Raw genomic sequence first — 17,763 nt, forward strand, 5'->3', positions numbered from 1 at the left:
GAAAATGCCCACTATTAAAATAATAAAAATTAAAAAAAAAAAGAGAACTAAAGCCTAAAAAAAAAATAAAGGAGCAGCTGTCAGAATTTGACAACTGTTGAAACATACTGTTCTTTTAAAATTCAAGACATCTGTAAGTGCATGTTATGATACTTGTTGCCAAGAAAGTGATGCCTTTATTATTAAAAATATCACTTACAATGCAAATGAGAGGAATTGTGTGTTAAGGTGAAATCTAAGGGATGGAGCTTGTCTCCGCACTGATTATCACAAAATATTGAAATGACAGTTTCAGAGCTTCTCATCAATATGTTAGGATATTAAACAGTTGAAGACAGTCAAACAGGAGATAAACTGAAAACAGGACAGGAAAGTAACATTCTCAAAGTCATTCTAGCCAGCTTTTCTTCCTAAAACCTGATTAAAAAAAAGGTTTGAATACTAATACCTATTTTACACTACAAAACTGAAGTAGAAAAATATTTTTTCCTGATTTATTTTATAGTCCATTAAATCTTTCTGCATAATTGCTTCTTCTTTATTAACTGAGTAAATAACAAAAGAGTAGTTTGATAGGAAAAAGATTCAAGAACATCATAATTTTAGCCAAGTTTGCTATTTCAAAGTAATTTATCTAAAATTTGCAGTCTGCATTAGAATGAGACTGAAAGACTTGCTCTTGTGTTTTCTGGCTTCTGCAGCTTTAAAAGAAGCTAACATATTATCCTCGATATTCTGAAAACCATTTGATTACTTGAATGTTGGCATCTGAAATTAAATATGAATTACTTAAAAGCCCATTTAAAAACTACAGCATTGCCAGACATTTTAGTCGTACATTTTAGCACCAAAAGCTTCCTGTCTTTTATTACTTTTCTGTTTGTCAGATGTGAATAGCAGTGGATAATAATAATACTTTATAATAAGTAATTAAATAATGCTGCCATTAATTGAAATTCTATTATTATTAATATCATTTCAGGGCGATATTAATAAATTGATGATTTAACTTGCCTCTGGCTAAAAATTAGCTAATAAATTACTACACTAGCTAAGTATTTGAGATTGTCTGGTTTTGTTTAATCATTCAGAGCAATTTCTTCTAACACAGGAGATGCCAAAATCTCTTCAGAGCATTTGCTAAAAGGCCTTTTTTTTTTTTCCTTTTCAAGCTAAAATTTTCCAGGTGTTTTAACATCTTTAAGATTGGCTTGAGATTCCCATAGAAGACAACAAACAAAAAGTTTGAAATAGTGACATCTACTTAAGAGAAAATGGAAGTGAAAAAACATGCTACAGGGCTCTTACTTGCCAGTTATGAATAATGGCCCATTTACATACTCATGTCAACAGAGTCCTCAAGGTCCTGAAATTAGTGCCAGACATGCAGAGATACATCTCACGACAGCAGGTCTTTACCACTGCTCAGTTTCAAAAACAAACCTTCCTTGTCTATTCGTATAAATACACAACCCCTTTTTTATTTAAGCTTAAAACCCGTGCGTTAGAAACACTTGAGTAGTTTAGATGAGTAAACCACTGCAGTTCTAGTGCCTATTGCACGAGATTCAGATCGTAGTGACGATGAATGTTCTGAACATCTACAATACAGACATGCAGTAGTGTATTCTTCTGACCCTTTCAAATCAAAGAGCAGACTCCAAAACTTAGACAAAAACCATGTAATAAGCAAAATATTATTTTTCCCTTGCTTGAATCCCTAAGAGTCTTTCTTAAAGTGTTTGTAAAATGTTGTTCCCTCTATGAACTTAGAAGTCTACCCAATTAATTCCCTTTCTTAGAAACGTTTGTTCTGAGTGCTAGCTTGTGGCTTCCCTGCTGCACTGCATTGGCATTTGAGGGGAATGATGAGTAACAGAAGGCTGTTCTAACAGCCTCAGACTGTCTGCTTGCAACATCAATAAGCTTAGTGTAGTTCTGTCTCCAAGAAATCAAATTCCTTTGAAAAGAAAATAATGTGTGAGATTTAAAATAGCAGAAGAATTTGGGGGACCAGTGTTTTTTATATTTATTTTGTAGAAGTACTCAAAATACAAGGGGAGGTTCTAGATGTGTTGAAGTTGATAGGAATTTTTGTTATTGGCCTTACTGAAGTTATGATTTCACATTAAATTTAGAGAATTATTGTTGTATACAGTTATACAAAACTACACAACTTTGTTTCAACTTAGCTATAATCAAGTTCAATAGTAATTTTGCCATGAACTTATATGGGAACAAAATTAAGGCACTGTTTCTTTGAGGTTCCCACTCAATGTATTAACTACAGTACGTGTGTACTATTATTAATCTATTTATTATTATGAGACGTATTTCTAAAACTGCTCAAAACCACTGCACTAAATATCTGTATAGTATCAGCTCCTGTATAGCTGAATATATGTAATATTGTTAAATTTTACATTACAATTCCAAGCATTAATGTTGCAACCTGAAGTAGTCCCATCCAAATAATTTGCCCTCCTCATTTCTATCAGATTATTTTAGTACTGCCAGCAGATGTTTTCAATGACACTAGGTATCATTTGTAAGACACTGAAGGGTTAATCCTTCTGCTTTAAAAACCACTAGAGTTGTGCTACTAAACAAGAACAAAAATAGACCACAAGAAAAGAACGGAGACCATTCAAGACATGATCTTGAGGGCCCGGTACAGCAAAAGAGACCTAATGCTGACTATTGTAACTGCAGTTGGCATTTGGGACACGGTAGTTGCCTAATGCTGGAAGAAGAATTTTAAGTGTTTGGTCATACCTTAGGACGAAGTGGAAAAACTTCGCACAGAGTTTTTCATGCAGCGAGAACTGTAGGACTGACAGATACTGCATGTCCCTTACTCCTTAGTGCAGTTGTGTGATCTGTAGAAGACTCAGAGAGGCAGGTATGGTACAACTAACGCTTAGGAGAAAAACAAATGATCTGAATGGAATTTGGGGATAACATAAAATGAAGTCTTTTAAGTGAATTGCTGAATGATCTTATGCTAATTCAGAAGGAATGTGCTTGGAAAAATTAAGAAAACAAGGGTCATGGGTTCCTAGACTTCACCCAAATTTGGAAATCTAAGAATTCTCAGATGATGGAGACTATGTTCCACCTTCAATTAACTGTAGAATCTCTAGACAAACCTCTCTTAAAGTGCCATCAGGCTATTTCACTGAAATCTCAGAGAAACGTTGATTTTGAGAATTTTAAATTTTTCAAATGAACTGAAGTTGGAGATGGAGAAAAATAAAGTGATCCATTTCCTTTTAGAGCAAAGTTTCATCCCAGAATTTGAGGGAGATTGTCTCTCTTTATAGCTATGTGTACATCTAAGTCTGTCAGTTGTTTGCTCATTTGTATGAGCTTTACATACCCAAAGGTTCTCACAATTCAAGGTTTGGTTCATCTTTGCATTCACTTTAGAAGTGGTGCCACGTCACATCATTCCGTTAACTGACATGGAGTATCCACAAATCTCAATATTAAAGAGCAAGAGAAAGAAGATGAAGAAGCAGGAGGGAAGAGAAGAAAGTCTTGATGTTTTCCTACCACAGGGCAGGCCCTGAAGAAACTAAGAAGAGAAGAGAAAAAAGGAAAAGGAGGAGGTAGAGGATTGGCTCACTTACCTCTGAAATCTCAACACCATTGCAAACCAATATTCAAAGGTCTGCAGAAAATAGAGGAAAGATAAAGGAGGGAATAAGGTAGAACTCAAGAGGGGAGAATATGACAGAAAACAAAGAAAAGGGGCAGAACAGCACTGGTTATGTTTGTCCTGAGACTAGCTAGCAGGTTAGATAACTGAAAAAGAAACAGAAATGCACCATACCTTTTCTTTGTCACTGGCTTCTCGAGCCACAGTAGAGCCCTGAAACAGAAAAAATGGATCTAAAAATGTGCATATGTCAGAAACTAATTTGAAAATGTTACGGTAACAGGTCAAAAAGTGGATGAGCTGCATCCTTCTGAACTTGAGAGCTGTTTTAAAGAAAGGTGATACAGTAGGTAGAATGCCCAGGGCCACTGAACTGCTGCAATCACTTGAAGAAGATGTATCATGAGAGAAGAAAGATGGATTAAATCCTCAAATGCTCTACATCTATTGTCCTCCTGACTGCTGGAGCTTCTTCCTCATATCTTATCCTCATTTTGAGACTATCATCCTGGAAATGCAGTTTGCTTGGCAGACTCCTCATCTTTTTGTGCCAATTTAGCTGTATGATTATGGAATAGCCTATTCTATATAACCATTTGGACATATGTAATACACATTTGAAAAGGATGTCACACAATATAAACTCATAAAAATATTTAAAAGATCACAAAGTAAAAACAAGAACAAAGCACCTCACAGCAACATGAAGTCAAAAGAAGAGATGAGACCAACTGTGGATTCACAAGATTTACAGTGCTTGCCGAAGACATTTTGGATATTTAAATTTTTTTTTTTTTAAATTTATTTTTTAGCTTAAAACTAGTAGGCAACATGGTGCTTTCTGAATAAGCTGGAGGTGACAAAAAAATAGCTGTATATATTTCTTTGCAAATTTCTTGGAGCAGGACCACACCTTTAAGTACCCAGCATTTGTTCATCACATAATAGCACTGCAAGAAATAATAACTACAAACATGATAATTGGACATTGAAAGATGGGTAAATTAGCTCTATCATTTGTTGGAAGGTGTGCATTGTGTAAAGAAGTGCTGGAGCGGAGTCATACTAGTTTAAAGAACGTGAGGATTCCCAATCACATTTTTTTATATCGTGTTTCATTCTGTTTGCAGAGAGAAACTTAGAAAACTTAGACAGGATGGAGAGAAAAGATAAATGGGACAGTACGTCTTAGTTATTATGTATGGCCCAGCAAGCAGGGATTTCATTGCATTATATCGTTAACTGATAATAAAGCCTGGTAAAACTCTGACATTTTAGTTTACTGATGATACACCTTTTATGTTGCATTCTGTGCTCCAACAGACTATTGGGCCTGAAAAAAGATCAGCTGAAAACCAAACTGGAGGAAAAAAAGTGGATTTACAATAGTAAAAATTAGGGAGATCGCCAAATTTGACATTGAAGTCATTTTAATAAACTGCCTCAGTGGCCAGGAAAATACCTTTGAAATCTTACGCTGATCTGTGATCTCTTTTTCTTAGTATCTACACAGGTAGAGACTTGTGCTACAAGTGAGCTCTAAGTTGGTGTCAAATATGTTCATGTACAAAAAAGGATTCTGAACTTACAACCGCAGATGCTGTAGCAATGAAAATCAAGAAAAAGTGATTTATAATATATGCAGTGTCACTATAAATCTGCTCAGTGAAGGACTTTGTTTTGAAGAATAATATGATATTGATGTTAAATTTAAATTGCAAGAGAAGTTTATATTTAAAGCAATTCTGTCCAGCTGGACAAACTGAATAGAGTACGGATGCATTCACAGAGGTAAATAATAGCAAGAGCTGTTGACACCAATGCTAAGAACGTACTGTATATCATTTATGTTTCTTTCTGTTGTGCTTTCGTCCCTTTTTTAATACATCTGGACATTATGATGCTCTAAAACACATACGGTTCTCTCAAATTAAAAAAATATCTTTCTCAAGTAAACTCTGCTGCCAGTAATACTAAGTATCAAAAAGTCAGTTGTTGACAATCTGGAAATCAGTTCTTATAAATCATGTTCAGTCAACTATTTAACCAATTGGTAGGTAGATACTCAACAGTAGGAAAGGATGGTGCAGTACATAGCATTACAAATCTCTTAATAAAGAATGCTGAATAAACATCTTAAAACAAGTTTGCAGATGCACTTAGTGGTTCAACACATAGAAATTAAATGTATTAGAAAGAAGTAGGTTTCTAAGGAGAGACTTTATGGAGGAAATTAAAATACAAACCCTTCGGTAGAAAGACTAAGACTATATTTTGGGCATTCGCTGTAAGCAGTGTATATTAACTATTGACAAAATTACAATGAGCATGTAAACCTTCTGAAACAAAACTAAAACACACCTTATGATAAAAGTAACAGAAATTTAATTTTTTAAGAACCTTCTCTTTTTTACTTGAATTATTTTTAAAATATAGAATGAAATACGAAGCTTTTGTAGCAGTGATGCACTTTGTTAGTAGCATTTTATTGGTTTAAATGATGATGATATTTAATTATTTTATAAAAGCCCTCTGCAGAATCAGCTGTGGCTTTCCATTATGTTGATAAAAACCTATAGGAAGCAGAATTATTATTGTACTTGTGTGAAGGGTTTTACCTTTAACCATTAGTTACATTTAACAAACATACGCGGTTAAATTGCTCTGTTTAAAAATGCACAATACAAATAAATTTGTACAATTTCTATAAAACCATCCTTCAGTTTTGCTAAACCTAGATGCAGAAATAAACCAGTTAAAGCTGGCTCTTACATAACACAATTTAAATTAATTAAAATTCTAAGCAATATTCAAGCATCGGTATAATCTAACATTTATAGTAAAGATTTTCAGCTACTTTGTCAGTTATTCCATCAGCAGTTATTTCTCACCTTTAAATCATATTTTCTATAAACAGATAAACGATGGCTGAACACATTTCTTGTAACAATCATATATACTTCAACTCCATCAACAGTAAGCCGGTACATGCCCAAAAACTGGGGAAGAAGTGTATTCCCATGACACTCCACAATAAACTGCAGGAGCAAAAGCAAAAACAGAAATGAGGATGGATACATATTATATAAATATATATTTATACATTTTAAAAGATAAAACACCCAGAAACAACACCTTTATTTGCTGAATATATATTTGTGTGAAGACAAACCTTCAAAAAAAAATCATGCCAAAACAAGCCCCTTCTTTAGGAGGTTATCCTGCTTTTAGGCCAGTGTTTAAAAATTAGAATCTTGATCTGCTTAACTTATAACTCTTGACGTCTATAGACAATCTCACAGAAAGAGCAGACTCTATTTGACAGACCTTTCCACTTTTATGGTCCAAAAAGCACACCTAATGCAGATAACATATTTGGTACTGATGTCAAAACACACAAACATTTTTTCGAACATCACACTGCTGTATTTTGTACTCTGTTGTCCCAGATTATATTTAATTTGCATGTTTCTCTGTTCTCAATATTTGTTTATAATGATGAACATTTATGGTGCTGTCACCAGGAAGGGGTATTATATTATCACCAACTTTCTGCTAGTTCCCACGTGATTGTTGCATTTCAGGGTCAATAGAGTTGAGCAGTGAAGTGCAAGATCCCTGTATTTTTTTATTTACAAATCATTATATCTCCTGAAGGTCACCATATTCCATTACAAATGGGCTATTAACCTTGAAAAGATTTGCCACCTGCACCTGAAACCTGTCTTTTTTTTTTTTTTTTTAATCACTTGCCTTACAACTAATAGTTCGAATTTCTATTGGAAAGAGTACTGGAGGAAGCAGAAAAAGTACAGGCTACGTTGATGATGAGAACTATTGAAGAATGAATATTTATTCCCAGAATAAAAATGCCCATACTGTGTTAATCCTAAACCCACCTCAAACACATCCACTCATATTTTGTGGAACCAAGGAAAAGTTAAGCCACAGTGATGCAAACCAGAAAAGGACTCACCAGCTTTCCTCTTTCTGTTATTACCAAGTCTCAAACAGAGAAACTTGGAGAAAATTTAAAAATTCAAGCCCCATATAGGAAACATGAAAACTAACCAACAGTCAGCTTTTAAAGCAGATCAGCTTTTAAATATTCGTTGAATACTGAAGCTGCTGTTTCTTTTGTACCAGAGCAACCTGGTTATTAGAAACACATTATTCTAAAATATAGGAGATTTTAGAACAAGGTAACTGAATAAGCCATTTGAATTGTTTAACAAAGGTAGTTAGTATTTGGTAACAAACAATATAACAAAGCTCTTGGAACCCTGGAGACTTTGCAATTTTGGGCTCCTCTGCTAATTTTAGGGAATTTCTCTCACTAACTTTATACTAGAATCTGCACATATCACATACAGACTTTCCTTTTTTAAATGGCAAAATAAAAATAGAAATGTTTAAGAGTCCTGAAAACAATCCTGTCCAGCAAGAAACAAAGGGAATGAACAACAAAGATGGAAATTGTTGACTGTGAATTGAACATAATTTTGACAAACAACCCTGACACACGAGCTCTGTTAAATCTTGCTGGCAGAGTTTGGGCTGTAACACTCTGTTCTGTCTGCCCTGTAGCTGTACTGGAGGCTACAAGCCCCGAAGTAGAGAACACATAGTCATGACGCAGTTGTGCCACTTCACAGAAAAGCATTTTTAAGCTCAAACTGCCTATGAATGGGCAAAACATCTTAAGCTGCTGCAGAGGCTCAGTTAATGCAGATTAGACCCTTAGGAAGGAAATATGATTATATGCCCCAAAATACAAAGAATTTTGACAGTAAAAGGCCACAAAAGCAATGTCAGTCCTGAGCAGTGCACAAAGATTGATCAGTTTGCACCTGAGAAGACTTCTATGTTTAACAGATGCAGAAGTTTTAAGTTGCAGTTCTTGAATTGGAGGATTTTCAATCATAGGGCTTTTATCAACCTCACAAAGCAGTTATAACGTGTTACAGGATACATAGCTTCATTTTGACCATTGGTAGTTTCTCTTAAGAGATCCGATCATAAAGTGAAACTAGAACTATTAGTGCTGAGGTTACAGAATACTTGTTTAAAATACTAATCCTTATTAGTCAAACTACATTGATTATTTTCTTATAAACATCAAGTACTTAGCATATATCCTAAAGGTAAATACTTTTCTAATACTTTATAGAAGGTGGGAAGGGTTGTTCTTATAAAAACATTTACTGAGTGACTGCTTCTCTAACATGATTAGGTTCTGCAAGGATGATAAAAACAAATCTAGCTTCCAAGAAGAGTTTAGTGCCACTGAATTTCAGGCCACTCAACTCCTTAATGGATCCAGCCATTCCTAATCTCACGGCTCTTAACTACAGAATTTGAATTAAAATAAATACTGTTATTCCAATTTTCCATATGGGGATCTGAGATGCAGAAACTTTATCTAAAATCATACAGAGTTTGTGCCACGTGAAGGAACGGCAGCTAGGCATCTCGAGTACCAGATTAATAACCCCCTGCCCTTCCTCTCAGCTGCTAGAGTCATAGTCTTGACACTTAAACCATCTCTTCAACCCTAGCTATTGCTGACTCTCCGATTTTAACCCTTCTGGTCCTGAGTGTCCCCATCTGTAAAACAGCAATGTCGTTAACACAGAACATGTGCAACATACCCACTGTAATAACATAAAATAAATCCTTTGGTTAGCACTATACAATCCCCTCCCAAACTGTTCTGTGTTACTTAACAAGGAAAAAAGGCAATTAATAAGAGTCGCTTAAGTCCTATTTGTAAGTTAGGGTTAGCCGTTTGCTAACGCTGCTGTTTCATTTTAATATTTTGCAAACAAGCTCTCTGAAAGGGCAGTGTTACTAGCATGCAACACAGGACATGAAAAGCTCTGCTAGTATCGCTCTTCACTTGATAAAAAGGGACTTGGCCGTGTCCTTGCAGACTTCTAAGAGACCTTCTCAAAGCAGACCATGTACCGCAACAGTTGTTTCCTACTCGCTGCTGACTGTGGACACTCGTGCCATTGCAATTTAAAGAAAAGCCCCTAAAATGATTTCAGTGTTTCCCATGACAGCATTTCTTATCCTGATGGGGACACAAAGGAAAGAGGGAGGAATGCCACTTGCTTTCAGCATCTACAAGGTTGTTCTAGAACTTCCTACCTTTGAAACTATCAATCCCCCATATCTGCATCACAGAGGAGGCAAAACGTGTCATCTGTTTGGGTGGGAGTCCAGCAGGACTTGCACTGGTGACTGTGGTTGGCCGATTTTCAATTTGTCCATCTTGATATAAATGAAGTAGCAATTTAGTCACCTCAAGGTGCTTTTTAGGAATGATTTCCTGAAGTTTCCCACTCACAGCTGGAATAAAAGTGAGCCTAGAAAATAAGCCGGTACATGCTTAACAGGACTGCTAAATTTCAGTGAAAGAAAAGACCTTCACTCCTTTATGTTAACTCTTTCTAAAAAGAACATTAAAACAATTTTATCAAGCAGCCTTACTAAATAAAACTGTAATACTTAGCTAATACATTTACAAGTCCCTATATGCAGTAACAAAATCCATCTTTTTTAAAAAGAGTGTTGTAATAAACACCCCATCATTTTTTGTTACTTCAGACAATTTTCATTTTTCTGCACAGCATGAGGACAATATCACCATTAACAAAATAAAGTATCATCAGCATGTTGACACATTTTATCAGCTGTGCAGCACAGGTTTCAAATACATAATTTTCTGAGCTCTCTTGAACCCCATGCTTAAAGCTGAAAATTAGTAAGAAATTCTTTATGACCCTATATTCTCATTAATTTTTGTATAAATACAGCTTCAAGATTCCTTAATAAGAACAGAACTTTTCCTATCTCATTTTACATGAAAAATAAGATTCTTAGCTTCCTTCTTCCCCATAGTAATGCTAGTAAGCTATCAGGATGACTAAAAGATAACAAAGTGCATATAATTTATTGGCAAAGAAGTTAGGCCATTTTTGGCTCTTTTTGGAAAAACTCGGGCTAAAATTCCTGCTTCTGCTATTTCTCTTCCTCCCCTTGGAGATAATCTGTAGAATGATTTGACATCAGTGAAGACTAAATCCTGAATTATATCTATCTCCGTTCTATGTGAAAACTCAATATTCCTGTTTCTCACAGGTAGCCCTATTTTGCAAACGTTAATTCAGAAATACGTAACATGCTTATTCTCTGTTACCCCTTTATATATTATTTTCATGATTTTCTAAATCATGATTAAGGCAATCATGCTTGAATTATCAAATGCTTATGTGACAAGTTCATACATTCATTAGGATACTTTCATTAAAGAAATTGAATGGCAAGCAATATAATTATTTAAAAATATTTTGGACGTTGTGAAGGACAAGACGTTGATACTCCTTTTTTGGGCTCAACTTTCTCTTTCAAATCCTGTTGCCTGCAATCAGAAATATCCTCCACCAATGTGTTGGGTGCATGTGCGTTGACATGTGGAATCACTCCCCAAAAAGGAGGTTGAGAAGTTGTCCAGAGTTATACCATGTGTCCTGGTTTCGGCTAGGACAGAGTTAATTTTCTTCCTAGTAGCTGATATAGTGCTGTGTTTTGGATTTAGTAGGAAAATAATGTTGATAACACACTGATGGTTTTAGTTGTTGCTAAGTAGTGTTTATACTAAGTCAAGGATTTTTCAGCTTCTCATGCTCAGCCAGCAAGAACGGGCTGGAGGGGGCACAAGAAGCTGGGAGGGGACACAGCCAGGACAGCTGACCCAAACTGGCCAAAGAGCTATTCCATACCGTATGACATCATGCCCAGTATATAAACTGGGGGAGTTGGCTGGGAGGGATCGCGGCTCGGGAACTAACTGGACATCAGTCGGCAAGTGGTTAGCAATTGCATTGTGCATCACTTGCTTTACATAGTCTAATTCTTTTAGTATTACTATTGTCATATTATTATTATCATTATTTTTCATTCCTTTCTGTCCTATTAAACTGTCTTTATCTCAGCCCACGAGGTTCTTTTTTTTCTGATTCTCTCCCCCATCCCAGGGGTGGGGGAGCAGTGAGCAAGCGGCTGCGTGGTGCTTAGTTGCCAGCTGGGGTTAAACCACTACACCGTGTTTTAGAATATTGCGATTATTGCCATTTTCTTGAACCCTAATAATTTCACAGAAAATTATCCATTGGGCACTTAGGTGACACACCAAAAGGGTTAATTAGCTGAACTACAGCACACAACAGAAAGTTACAGATTTTCAAGGCTTTCTTCTAGTAAGTCACATAAGAAAATGATTTCATTTAAAGAAGCGTTCAATAAACATACAGGTGTTCAGATATAAGCCCTGTGATTCACAGCCTTACATTTCATGTTGTTTCAGACTTGGGCCAGTGTTAAATTTACTTCAAAGTGCAACGTAATCTAAATGTTATCACCATGTGTGATTATCTAGGCTGCAGATCTGCTACCAGGAACATTATACTTGGTACTGCTACAATCAAATGAGTCACTGGGCGTGCTGATTTCTTCTGAAAGTGCTGTGCACAGCATCAATAGCTTATATATATAAAATACAATAAATATATAGAAAATATCTGCTAGTGAAACCTAGGCCTCAACAGAGCCAGTGCAGCCAAGTCCACTCTGCCATTTTGTGTAGTTAGATATTATATTGGGTTTGCGTGGCAAGGTTTTGGTACTGGGGGACTACAGGGGTGGCTTCTGTGAGAAGCTGCTAGAAGCTTCCCCTATGTCCGATAAAGTTAATGCCAGCTGGCTCCAAGACGGACCTGCCGCTGGCCAAGGCTGAGCCCATCAACGATGGTGGTAGCACCTCTGGGATAACGTATTTAAGAAGGGGAAAAGAAGTTACAGGGGAGTTGCAGTTGCAGCCAGAGAGAGGAGTGAGAAGATGTGAGAGGAACAACTCCACAGACACCAAGGTCAGTGAAGAAGGAGGGGGAGGAGGTGCTCCAGGCGCCAGAGCAGAGATTCCCCTGCAGCCCATGGGGAAGACCATGGTGAGGCAGGCTGTCCCCCTGCAGCCCATGGAGGTCCACAGTGGAGCAGCTATCCACCTGCAGCCTGTGGAGGACCCCATGCTGGAGCAGGGGCATGCCTGAAGGAGGCTGTGACCCTGTGGGACCCACGCTGGAGCAGTCTGTTCTTGAAGGACTGTACCCTGTGTAAAGGACCCATGCTGGAGCAGTTTGTGAAGAACTGCAGCCCGTGGGAAGGACTCACGTTGGAGAAGTTCATGGAGGACTGTCTCCCATGGGAGGGACCCCACGCTGGAGCAGGGAAAGAGCGTGAGGAGTCCTCCCCCGGAGGAGGAAGGAGCGGCAGAGACAACGTGTGATGAACTGACCGCAACCCCCATTCCTTGTCCCCCTGCGGCGCTGTGGGGGGTGGAGGTAGAGAAATCAGGAGTAAAGTTAAGCCCAGGAAGAAGGGAGGGGTGGGGGGAAGGTGTTTTTAAGATTTGGTTTTATTTCTCATTACCCTACTCTGATTTGACTGGTAATAAATTAAATTATTTTTTTTCCCCAAGTCGAGTCTGTTTTGCCCATGACAGTAATTGCTGAGTGATCTCCCTGTCTTTATCTCGACCCACGAGCCTTTCATTTTATTTTCTCTCCCCTGTCCAGCTGAGGAGGGGAGCGATAGAGCGGCTTTGGTGGGCACCTGGTGTCCAGCCAGGGTCAACCCACCACAGTTCTTTTTGGCATCTGAACAGCAACATGAGGAATTCAAGATAAGACTAGTAATTGGGAAAACATGGACTGAACAATGTTAGAGAGCGGCATGATTGTGGGGAATTTCAGTAGTTGTAATTGTGGTGAAGGGACAAGGGGTAGATTGTGTGTAAATTGTCCACTTTCGGTTGGTGTTGTGATGATGTTATTTTGATTTTGGTGTGGGGAATTCTTTTTTGTTGATGTGAGTGAAGTTTGTGAAGAATGTGTGATGAGTGTGGATTTTAATGATAATTCTTAAATATATGATTCACAGAGGCAAGGGGTGGAATGTATTTGGTTTGCGTGGCAAGGTTTTGGTAGTGGGGGGGCTACAGGGGTTGCTTCTGTGAGAAGCTGCTAGAAGCTTCCCCTATGTCCGACAGAGCCAATGCCAGTCGGCTCAACCCACCACAGATATATACCTATGAAATTGCACATCTTTCAGTGAAGATTTTCGATGTGTTTTTCGGTAACAGTTCCAGCCTGTGGTTGTATGGCCCTTTTGCATATTGCCCTTTTGCAACTCCATCTAACGCCCATGCTAATGAGTTTTCCGTTCTCAGAGTCACCTCTCCTATAGGAAACAGTGGGCCCATGGATGCAGGTGAAATGCAGACTGTTTGGATGAGAACACATATATTCTCATCTCTACTTTTTCTGCTTCTCCTGTTTTTTTCATATCAAAGCTGCTTTATAGGTCGGTTATCTTAGCACAGGGCAGAGGCCACATTCTGTGCAGCCTCTTGATTCACACAAGGAACTGGCTGAAGGGCTTTTCTCAACTGTATTTCTTCGCAAGCCTCCCATAAGTCTTCACCTCTTACTACATTAGGACATACAGAGAGTCAGGGTCACCGTTACATGGTATGCATCCTTCTTCATGCACATTTGTGTTTAAATAATAGTACATGATACTGCCTTGCTTTCCTTTTTACCTACCCTTTCCCTTCGTTTTGTGATACATACAGATGCAAGTCATGAAGAAATAGCAGGGAGCTGGGAGGAAGCAAGCCATTGATAACCTGTGCAAGTAATGACATGGAGGGAGGATGACACAAACTTAAATGTAGCTCTGCTTTAGCAACCTACTGGTTTGATGTCAGCCCATCTCAGTGCAAACTCCTAGACACATAGTCCCCACTTTCTTTTCTGGGGTATTCTCCAGCCTATGTTGTCACCAAATCTGTGACAAAATTGCTTTTAGCCTACAGCAATGTTTTTCTATCTATTTATGATTTTAATGTTTTCTCCTACCTTCCACTCAATAACCTTGTGCTATTCCTTGATTCCTGCACAGCCCTGAACCCCGCTCTTGGTGCAATTTCCCCTTTTTTCACCTTATTGGCTACATTTTTTTCCCCTTTCATTTGCCTTCCTGTTTCTTTCATATTTTTTTCCTCTCCAGAAGCTACGGTCATATTTTTTTTTTCTGCTTTTTTCTCCTTTATGCTGTTGTCTCCCCGTTTTAGCTCATTCTATTCTCTCCTTTCTTCCCATTCACTTCCCCATCACTCTACTGTTTGCTGCCTCCAGTAAATGGGCAGTCCCTCTCCTTTACCACTATTCACTATTTCTGCTGGTTGCCAGGGAGACAAACAGGCAGTGCAATAGGTGTCAGTTCTGCATACAATTACCTGTGTAGGGAAGAGAACGTGCAGTCAACAGGGATAGCCACCTATAGAAAACCTAAAGGGTACCTGCACTCATGAGTAGTTTTATACTGGAAGGCTTGTACGCTAACGATTCCCTCTTGTTCACCTGCTTTGAGATGGCTTCTCAATTTCTTTTCTTTACTGAAGTCACCTGGGTGTCAGCACTGAGGAATAATAAATCCCTTTTGAAGTCTATTTTAATGAAAAAGTAATAAAAGGTGTTCAAAAGGTGTTGGTTTTTCTGAGACACTCAAGTTGCTTTCATTTATTTTTAAAAATTTCTATACTGCCTATCATCTATTCTCAAAGAGCACAGGACTCCACTTTTACACCAACTTACACCAAGTTAAGATTTAAAGCAAGTTTATCTCACTGGGAAGGGCAGGGTATCTTGATTCAGACATTTCAGAAACTAGAACATCTGCCTACAGAATTTTACTCAACTGTCACCGATTTCTGCCCTTGAAAATCGTATTTGTAGTTTAGAAAATATCTACATATATACTAATATTGACAACAGTATATTCTGTATTTTATGTAAATTAATAAACTTTTTGCACAGGACAATACATCTAAAAGAAATATATAAATATAGCTTGAATATATACTGAAATGAAAAGTTTTCCTTTAGGAGGAAGCAGGGTACTACCTGTTCCTTAAACACAGGGTGAAATCCTGGCAACGCAATTATCACAGATGACTTTGCTGAGCTCTCCTTTAACAATGCCAAAGGGAGCAGTAGGTTTAACTCCATTTTTCTGGTCCATGCTTTTGGGGTCAGGAGCATAGGTTTAAAACAAAACTGCACTAGATTTGGAGGTATTTCAAATGAATATTTGATTTTGTTCTCAAATACTATTTAAGTATTTAACATGAACATGCTTGATTAACTTACACCATTTTAAATGGTCAAATTACATCTGTGAGCTCATACAGTACCAGCTTTTCTAATATTTGAAAGTCTGAGCCATTTGAGCATAACAATGGTTCTAGTGCATTTGATAAGTAAATGATGTTCAGCTGAAGTAACACCTGAAGAGCAGTGAGAAGAGTTCTACTAATAACTGATAGTATACCAATAATACAAGCAGCCCAAACCAATTGCAAATTATCATTAAAATGTGACTAAAAGCAGTATTTCACACTATGTATCAGAAAATATTACAGTAGTTAGAAACTGGCTAGCATGGAAATTCACAGCGTAAGAACCTAAGATGTCATATATATTTGTATTTACCATAACACTTAGAAACCTAGCGGGTTCACACTCTAGGCCATTTTGTCTTTAAATGTAGATAGAACGCTGGTCCATGCATGATGGACTTTATAGTCTAGTCATAAATAAGAAGATGCTTTGCAACTTTAAGCATGGAGAAAGACATTATTCCCTATTTGCTTAGAAGTAGTAGGCTTAGTGTTTTGTTGGCTTTTTTTTTTAACTTTGCAAGAGAAAATAATCATTCTAGTGTTCCTACTCAGTACTAAAAGCGTCAGACTCATCTGATGAGTTGACAGAAAGCGTCAGTGTTTAGACTGAAGTGTTCACCATCTGTCTGAGGTTGTGGGGCTGACTGCCACTGAAAACAAAAAAAGGCATCACATCAGACAGGGTAAATGAATGAATGCAACTCATAATTTTGGATAGCAACTATAATTTACAATTGTCAGGACTATTATTTACAATTCAGCAGTTTTAATTTGGAATTGCTATATATACTTATATGCTGTTTCTATAGTAATTTCTCCTGACACTCCTTCAAGCCTGGTTCACTTTTAGTTATTTACACATTTCTAGTATGTAGCCTTAGGTTTGGAATTTGATCTTTTTGGTTTTACTCTTGATAATTTTTATTTTAAATAGTGGTAATGATACTGTAAATTGTGATGCACCTAACTTGGTTACTTTTGCAAAATGCCATGCAATATTGCAATAGAACTCTACTCAGAAAGAAGAAAACTAATAACTCAGCCAAACGAACTTATTTTATTTTCACTCCTAACAAGTTACTAGCCATTCTGTTTCCTGAAAATAACCTGATTTCTCTAAGGTGTACAGTCATGTCCATTATAACTTTGGTTAATTAAAAACCAGGCAATCTAGACTTGGTATTTGTAGACTTACAAGTGTTTACAGGCTATGCACAATTCCTGCTCCTTTTGTAAATACCTAAGTATACAGACTGTGTAACTATAACCTCAGTTCCTCACAGCTCCAAAGAACAGACGGCTATTGCACCTTCAGACAGATGGAGAGAGGAAGGACGGAAAGAATTGAATGGGTTTGTGGACTATACATCTCCATGATCTCCAGTTACTGATAAAATAACCTTTATTTCTACTTTCCAGTGGCAGTCTACATGACTCTTTCTAACCTTTTGGTGAATTCACAAAAAATCATCGGTACTTGGAGTTAGATTTTGGATGTGTTCATGGGAAAACTGCCCTACTACATTTCTCTGCTGACCACACTAACTCCCAGATGCCTCATCAGTAGCTTTGTAGTTCAAAAAGGTGCAAGGAGAATGACAGCTATTTTGCAAGTGACATTTTGGCGAATGAAGAACATGTCCAGTCTCTCACACTTCTGACTTGACCTGGTCCCCTCACCAGTACTCTTTGTTTAAAGATAGCTGTCCTCTTGTATTTATTGTTAAGCAGTTCAAGCAGTCTTGGAAAATGTTTGATAAGGCTTGTTTGGTCCCTAAGCAAGGACAGAGGTACT

The 17,763-nt window shown here is 37.4% G+C and overlaps 1 protein-coding gene across 5 annotated transcripts in view; it reads right to left on the reverse strand.

Annotated features, from left to right (window-relative positions):
• PIP4K2A (phosphatidylinositol-5-phosphate 4-kinase type 2 alpha) overlaps window positions 1-17,763 on the reverse strand; it is a 120,955-nt gene that overhangs the window by 12,996 nt on the left and 90,196 nt on the right. For all 5 annotated transcript variants that reach the window (XM_050891150.1, XM_050891152.1, XM_050891148.1 and 2 more), the window contains 2 exons: window positions 6,553-6,699; window positions 3,836-3,874 (listed from right to left, as the gene is read on the reverse strand). In XM_050891150.1, the coding sequence (XP_050747107.1) occupies window positions 3,836-3,874; window positions 6,553-6,699 (186 nt within the window). The remainder of the gene's footprint in view (window positions 1-3,835; window positions 3,875-6,552; window positions 6,700-17,763) is intronic.

Source organism: Gymnogyps californianus, chromosome 2, assembly GCF_018139145.2.
Source record: "Gymnogyps californianus isolate 813 chromosome 2, ASM1813914v2, whole genome shotgun sequence".
Taxonomy (NCBI): domain Eukaryota; kingdom Metazoa; phylum Chordata; class Aves; order Accipitriformes; family Cathartidae; genus Gymnogyps; species Gymnogyps californianus.